The sequence below is a fragment of the Coffea arabica genome, chromosome 2e, assembly GCF_036785885.1.
Source record: "Coffea arabica cultivar ET-39 chromosome 2e, Coffea Arabica ET-39 HiFi, whole genome shotgun sequence".
In the NCBI taxonomy this organism is placed as follows: Eukaryota; Viridiplantae; Streptophyta; class Magnoliopsida; order Gentianales; family Rubiaceae; genus Coffea; species Coffea arabica.
In genome coordinates this window covers 18176070-18183525 of record NC_092313.1, presented here as the reverse complement: position 1 = coordinate 18183525, position 7456 = coordinate 18176070, and the positions used below count along the sequence as shown (strand labels likewise).

The following is a 7456-nucleotide window of genomic DNA, read 5'->3' as shown; positions in this document are numbered from 1 at the left end:
CCACTCCCCACGTTAAAGAAGAGGGAGGGAGGGGGAACAAGAAAGCTGAGTGTCAGTGTGGCGTGCGTGACGTAGCAAATAGGAGGTGTCTTTAAACTTTGGCCACTACAACTTCCAGTCTCATTGTACTGAAAAAGTCTCCACTTTCCCAACTTAAAAATCAACGAGATAAAGAGAACCATAAATCTTGGAAGCCAAGAAAAAAAGAAAAAGAACAATGGGGTTTTGCCGCTTGTTTGTTCTTTGTTGAGAAAAAGGAAAAAAAGAGGAATTCTGGTAAGAAAAAGTTGTCATGCCGGTTCTAGCAAAACTGGTAAGCACATAACAGCAAATCTTGGCTTTTTGGGCTCTTTTGTTTTGTGTGTTGTTTATTTTCTTTAGCTGCAGAACGTCAGAATTCAACTCATTTCCTTGTTGGTGTGTACATCAATGTACTTTGTTGGTTTTTGTGCAAAATTATTGTTCATGTGAATTTGCACTTGCTATAATATTCTCAATGTCTGATTCTTCCGAAAAGGAGTTGTCAAATTGTTTTTGGGCTACTTCCAACTTTCACCCTACTTCCTTGAAAAAAAAAAAAACAGCAACTTTCACCCTACTTCTTGTTTGTTTATGTGTCTCTTTGAAGATGGTAAGAGTATTAGTCTATTAGCAGTTGGATTTCTTGTGTTTGTACGTGGGTAAATAGTAAGTCTTGGATATTGTTGAACTTTACATGGAGAGTGGCTTTTGGGTTTTTGTCTGTTGCATTCAACGTGATCACCTCAAGTGGTGCATATTCTTCAACTTGATTGAGTTACCTTTGATTTACATGAATGTAAGATTTCAAGACGATCCTTTTCAGTTCCTGAGATTTTGTTAGTTGCTGGTGTTGATTGGTTAGTCATATAATTAATGAAGTAGCTGTATGAAATATTTTTTTGATATCCTCTCCGGATTTTTGTGCTTTTATCAGCTCTGCAGAACTTTAAAGATAGAGATTCTTGTTGTCTACAGTTTTGGTGGTTTTCCCAACTGATATCGAGATGCTGTTTTCCGTTGCAGGTCCCTTCTCCAAAATCCGCTGAACCCACAAAATAAGATGTATAGGATGTATGTACTTATTTCCTTTTATAAAGTTCGGAACTTGAAACATTTTAAGCCTTTTGGTTTTATGAATCTTTTAAAGTGTTAGTCATAAACTATATAGAAACAGAGCGAGATAGCAGAGTAAGCATAAGCAGAGAGAGAGAGAGAGAGAGAGAGAGAGGAGAAAAAAAAATTAAGAAACAGGGGAAGAGAGGTGGTGGATTGGAGTCAGATTAGTGCTAGTGGGCGTGTTCTCTGGTTTTGAGAATAATTTAGTGTTGGGAATCTGTTGGTTATGTCTCCTGAGCTGACTGGGTGCGCCCGGGGTCCGTGGGCTTTGCCGCCGACCAAGGAAACAGCTTCTTCCCCCTGGCTCTCTTCCCATTCAAGCGAGCTATTTCTTTAAAGAAAATAATTTTTTTGCTCAAAACCAAGGAGTCCTTTCTCTAATTTTTCTAGCTCTCTCTCTCTCTCTCTCTCTCTCAAATTTCCCCTGCCTTGGTTGCTGTCTGGATTCGGTCATACGAAGCATATATCCTCCTCCTCTTTGAGATCCTATTACCTTCCCCCTTGAAGTTCAGAAAACTTGGTTATTTTCGGGCATTTGGTCCCCACTCTTAAAAGTCCATCTATTTCCGTTTTTGGGACTCTATTCCTCGATTTTGGGTTATGTTTGGTAATTTGGGATAACCTGAGGTGAAGAAAAGTTGTTTTTTCTTACAGGAATCGGTTGAGGGGTTTAGAAGCATAGTTTTGAGGAATCAGAGGAGAAGCAAGCAAGCAAGCAGATCTTTTAAGTTGGCAGGATGAAGTTTATGAAACTTGGATCCAAGCCAGATTCTTTTCAGACTGATGGGAACAATGTCAGGTCAGCTCTCTTGCTAGCTTCTGGAAATAAGTTGGCCATCTCAATCTTTAATCTTGTGGTGATGCACTGCAGTTTAGTGTAGCAAACTGGGAATGATTTTTCCTTTTCACTTATTTGTCACAATTCTAGAGGCTCACCTTCTCACTTTTTCCCTCTCTGGATTGATGTATGCATTAACTACTAATACTTGGCTTCTAGTGGATGAGCAATTTAGAACTAGCATTTGGATTGTCTTCTGACCATAGGAATTAACATAATATGACCATGGTGAAGGCCCTTTGCTAGGTTTGTATGTTTCTTATCAAGCTCTATCACTGCATTGTGCTAAATTGGAATACATGCTTTAACTCCCAGTGAAATATATAGCTGCCCTGTCAGTCGGTTCAATGTTTAGGTTTGTACTTGCACGCTCCTATTCTTGTCCAAAGGTCATCCTTCTGTATATTTCTATGGAGTTGATCATGATGTGAGCAGCAACTCTATTTCATGTTCTTTCAGGTTGACGGAGCTCTTTGGAGCATTTAGGCACGGCAGCAATGCTTAAAGATTCCCTCTCCTACCCCTACACACACCAAAAAATAAAGAAAAGAGGACCAGTAATTCCCCATTTTGGGGAAAATGGAAATCACCAATTAATATCGTTCAGCCTATAGCACACTTAGATTGACCTTTAGCTTGAGAATATTGAGAGAAAGGTTGTGCTTTGTCCCATCTAAGCCATGACAGATGCAGCTTCATCCATGTACTATGCCATGTGGGACCAAACTGTCAGCGTCTTATTTCACTTCCGTGCTTGTTTGGGCAGTATCTCTTAGTAATTTTTTTTAGCTTATATGATGATTATTTTCAATTATGTTTTTCTTGATTAGAGGGGTGAAAATTGTACACTGGGTGATAGTTCTTGTGTTTTCTTTGAACTCTCTAGGTTTGGTTTTATGTTTCCAGTAAAATTGGGCTGTTATTTTGGACGCACTGGTTAGATCCAGTCTACAACATGTGGTCACACACAGCAGGAAAGATGGCACTTGTTATGTTTAAAAAATTTCTCTTGTTCTTTACTGAAAAGATTCTTGAATTTTTCTTTTCCATCTCTATTGTCATTCTCTTATAGTTCTTAACTCATCTCATTGGCCTCATTGGCTTCAATAAGCTTTCTGTGTCCAAATATTGCCAAGCAATCCAAAGTTACAAGAGCTATTATTGAATGAAGAGGCATTGAGAATCTTCAGCACTATATGAAAGAGTTTTCTGACTAAAAAAATCTTTAGGATTTGCAGTTGAGTAAACCTACATATGATGCTGTTCTTGCTGGCCAAATGGGAGAGAACAAGATAGATTTCATTTTCTCGATGACTTGCTTGCTCTTCTTTTATAATATTCCTCCTGTGAAAGTAACTGTTAAATTCGATTGCTACACTTTTGGCAGAACTTAAATGTCTGAAAACTTGTAAAATTTGCTGTTAAACTTTGAAAATTGACTCTTGAAATTTGGTGAAGGATGAAAATTAGTATTCTGCATTAAAATTGAGTTATCAAAAGTGTGGGAGCAAACAAAGAAACATTTGGAAACAAAAATTTTGCACATATTCTTAAGTTGGTTGACAAAGGTACTTATCTTTATTTTCAGCAGCCTTTGAGCAACCTCACTTTCATAACTAACTGACTGCAATTTGGTCTTGCTCAGAATTGTGCAGGACCAGCGATATCGATATGCCTCCTGAAATTAGCCTTTGTCTTTTTCAAATATTTCCTGCTGCCTAATTCCACTTCCATCTTTTTCAATTGATATGTACCCTTTTTAATACGACACTTTTTTCCCTCAAGTGTTAATGACTGTTTGCTTCTATCCTTTGCTTTTATTGGTGGATTGACTTCTAATAATATTAAGGTAAACTTTCACTCACAGATATGTAGCTTCTGAGTTGGCCACTGATATTGTTGTCAATGTGGGGGATATTAAGTTCTATCTACATAAGGTATGATGATTCTTTACCTATACTTACTGATTTACTTGATTGAAGTTTAATTTTGCTGAAGAACAAGAGTCACTGAGAATCCTAGGAATATTATGACCCATCTTGAGAATGAATGTATGCATGAATATTTGCTTTCAACTAAGCAGCTTTGAACTAGAAAACTAGAGTAGATTTATACAACAAATTTGTGTGCATCCAACCTACAATGTTAACTAAGAAGCTAAATGTGAGCAACGGAACCTTGGGTTGACATGCGGCCTTGCATACTTCTCTTTCTGCAGTTTCCTCTTCTGTCAAAGAGCTCCCATCTACAAAAATTGGTTGCCAGTGCCGATGATGGAAATGATGAAGTCAATATTCATGACATTCCCGGCGGGCCTGTTGTGTTTGAAATATGTGCCAAATTTTGTTATGGTATGACTGTTACCTTGAATGCTTACAACGTTGTTGCGGCACGTTGTGCTGCAGAATACCTAGGAATGCATGAGACAGTTGAGAAAGGTAATCTCATCTACAAGGTTGAGGTTTTCCTCAATTCTAGCATTTTCCGAAGCTGGAAGGATTCTATAATTGTTCTTCAGACTACAAAATCTCTACTACCTCTATCTGAGGAGCTGAAGTTGTCCAGCCACTGCATTGATGCCATATCTTCCAAGGCATCCGGTGATGTTTCCAAGGTGGACTGGTCCTACACCTATAACAGGAAAAAGCTTCCGGAGGAAAATGGGAATGACCCTACCTGGAATGGTGTTAGAAGCAGAACGGTGCCTAAAGATTGGTGGGTTGAGGATTTGTGTGACCTTGAAATAGATTTATATAAACGTGTCATTGTTAGTATAACAAACAAAGGCATAGTTCCTCATGAAGTAATTGGGGAAGCACTGAAAGCTTATGCTGTGAGAAAGTTACCGGGCTTTGGCAAAGGTGGAATCCAGTGTGGTGATGTATCCAAGGCTCGGACAGTATTGGATGCCATTGTGTGTCTTTTGCCTGCAGAAAGAGGCAGTGTCTCTTGTGGTTTCCTGCTAAAGTTGTTAAAAGCATCCATTTTGGCTGATTTAGGGGAAATGCCAAAAAGAGAGTTGGTTAAAAGAATAGGGCAGCAACTGGAGGAGGCTTCTGTCAGTGATCTCCTGATTCCATCCCAAAATGGGGAAACAACAATCTATGATGTTTGTGTAGTCCAGCAGATACTCAAGGAATTTATGATGCAAGAAGCGAATGCTGCAACCGAAGGAGATGAGATTCAGGAGGCTAGAAAGCCTGGGATTTTATCTGAAGCTTCAAAATTGATGGTTGCAAAGCTTGTTGATGGTTACCTTGCTGAAATTGCAAAGGACCCTCATCTACCTTTGTCGTTGTTTGTTGATCTTGCTGAGATGGTTTCCAGTATTTCTCGGCCTGCTCATGATGGTCTTTATCGTGCAATAGACATGTTTCTAAAGGTAAGATCTCTCTCTCTCTCTCACACACACATACACACACAAATGAGGAATTTCTGCATCTCATGGCATGTGTTCTGTGTTAAATACGTCCTTCCTTGCAAGTTTTGAGTACTTGTGCAAATTGCGTACTTTTTAAGTTTTCATCCTTTTCCAATGGTGTTACGCAGAGGCCTGTAGGCTTTGGACTCCCATCCAATGGTGTTATTGGTAAAAAGTCTGCCAGGATGTAATGTCCGGATTCCAGAATAGAAGGATATTAATATGGTGTAGTACTAGAACTTAGGATGTCAACCATCAACTGATGTATTGGTTTTGTCTTCAGGTGCACCCTGGCATCAGTAAGAGTGAGAGGAAGAGAATTTGCAGGCTGATGGACTGCAAGAAGCTCTCTGTTGATGCATGCATGCATGCTGTGCAAAATGAGAGACTTCCCTTGCGTGTAGTGGTACAGGTGCTCTTTTTTGAGCAAGTAAGAGCTGCTGCATCATCTGGAAGCAGCACTCCTGATCTACCCAAAGTTCTTAAAGACCTTAACAGTGCTTCCCATGGGAGCTCAAGAACAGCAACAACTAATACAGAAGAAGATTGGGATGCCGTAGCATCAGCTGAAGAGCTCAGGGCTTTAAAGGGGGAGCTCGCTGCATTAAGATTGGGGAATGGATCCATCAGTGAGAGAAATGGTGGAGATAGTAGGAGTCATAATAATGACAGGGCTGCCATTAGTAAAATGAAAAGTTTGCTTATGTCGAAGAAAATATTCTCAAAAATCTGGTCTAGCAAAGGAGGAGGACAGGGGGAGAACAGTGGATCAGACTCATCAGAGAGTCTTGGTTCCGCCAATCTTGAAGAGGCAAAATCAACTCCTTCAAGGAGGGGAAGGCACTCAGTTTCTTAATGGGAATACAAAATCAGGGCTCCTTTTGGGTTGGGATTTCAGAGATTACCTTAATGATATCATTAGCATTTTAAGAAGCACATAGTTCGTGGAAAGAATTGTGACATAGCAGCAGGTATTCATGTCTGTCTGATTTCGAAAGTGGAACCAATTCCATGGACCTGAGAAACTGAAGGAAAACCTCTGGAAAGTTATCGTAGACTGACACCGTTCAAAGCTAGGACCAGACAAGCTGTGATAGCCACACAGGTCAGATGATGTATTGTGGTGAGGCCTCTGGAAGTAACATATTGCAGCTTTTTTCAAGTACCATATCGGCTGTATAATCGTCCAAGACTCCTCTAGTTATAGGGGCCTCCTGTGTCTAAAGCACTCTCGAACTCGATCAGTCATTTTGTTAATTTTGGTTATATTAATATATAGTTTTAACAAAAGTTATTAAATCTCCAGTCTATATGCTGTGAGGAGACCTCCTGGAATCCTCTGAACTTTGTCGCTATTCTTGTCCACTTCTCTTCTCTGTCACATGAACGTGCTGACGTAGGAATTTTTTTTTCCCTGTAAGGAACGGGGAGGAGGAATCAGAATTCAGAGCCTATCTTCCTCCTAACTCTCACCCCTTCCCACTTGAAACTCCTAAATTATACCTCCTAAACTATACCCGGGTAATTGGACGGTTAATATTGGATTTTTTCTTAAATGGGTTATATTCAACCCGTCTAACTTTAAATTGGGTTTATTTTGTGTTGGGTCATATTGGGTCATTTCAAATCCATGGTTCAAATATGACTCAATATATTAATTAATAAATTTTGATACATAAATTTTCTTTAATACATTTTTACATACAAAATTTTTTTTTCACACATATAAACACATTTTCACTTATTAAAACACTGTCACAAATACAAGCATACACTCACTTCTTAAGTTCTTTAGAACACATTAATATACTTTCACAAATATACACACGTATTAACTATTTAAACTACTTGGATGAACTTATTATTTTTTATACAAGTAAGGATTTTCAAATTGGATAGTGAATAAAGCTTTGGTCCAAACTAAGAGATCGAAGCAACAATTTTAGTCCAAGGTGGATATAGCATGAAAAAATGGTATACCAATATACGATTTTTCAAGTTTTGTTACTTGATTTAGCATTAGCTGTATCAAACATATTTCTAGTCTTAAAAAAGATCCA

At 38.8% G+C, this 7456-nt stretch overlaps 1 protein-coding gene across 3 annotated transcripts; it reads left to right on the top strand.

The window, feature by feature from the left end:
• Nucleotides 1-6695, top strand: LOC113731517 (phototropic-responsive NPH3 family protein NPY2). Of its 3 annotated transcripts, none has more exons than XM_027256822.2 (6): nucleotides 1-313; nucleotides 1045-1092; nucleotides 1792-1936; nucleotides 3843-3912; nucleotides 4194-5357; nucleotides 5680-6695. In XM_027256822.2, exons 3-6 carry the CDS (start codon nucleotides 1875-1877, stop codon nucleotides 6250-6252), a joined length of 1869 nt encoding a protein of 622 aa, XP_027112623.1. In that variant the 5' UTR covers nucleotides 1-313; nucleotides 1045-1092; nucleotides 1792-1874; the 3' UTR covers nucleotides 6253-6695. The 3 variants fall into 3 exon arrangements, with proteins under 3 accessions (XP_027112623.1, XP_027112625.1, XP_027112627.1); XM_027256824.2 differs by lacking the exon at nucleotides 1-313 and adding an exon at nucleotides 601-817; XM_027256826.2 differs by lacking the exons at nucleotides 1-313; nucleotides 1045-1092 and adding an exon at nucleotides 1238-1657.
• The last annotated feature ends 761 nt before the right edge of the window (nucleotides 6696-7456 follow it).

Bases quoted from the DNA above. Each gene is read 5' to 3' on its own strand.
- LOC113731517 (XM_027256822.2), top strand. From the start codon at position 1,875: ATGAAGTTTATGAAACTTGGATCCAAGCCAGATTCTTTTCAGACTGAT. The intron at 1,937-3,842 runs GTCAGCTCTCTT...TTTCACTCACAG, and splicing joins ACTGATGGGAACAATGTCAG to ATATGTAGCTTCTGAGTTGG. The intron at 3,913-4,193 runs GTATGATGATTC...CTCTTTCTGCAG, and splicing joins TTAAGTTCTATCTACATAAG to TTTCCTCTTCTGTCAAAGAG.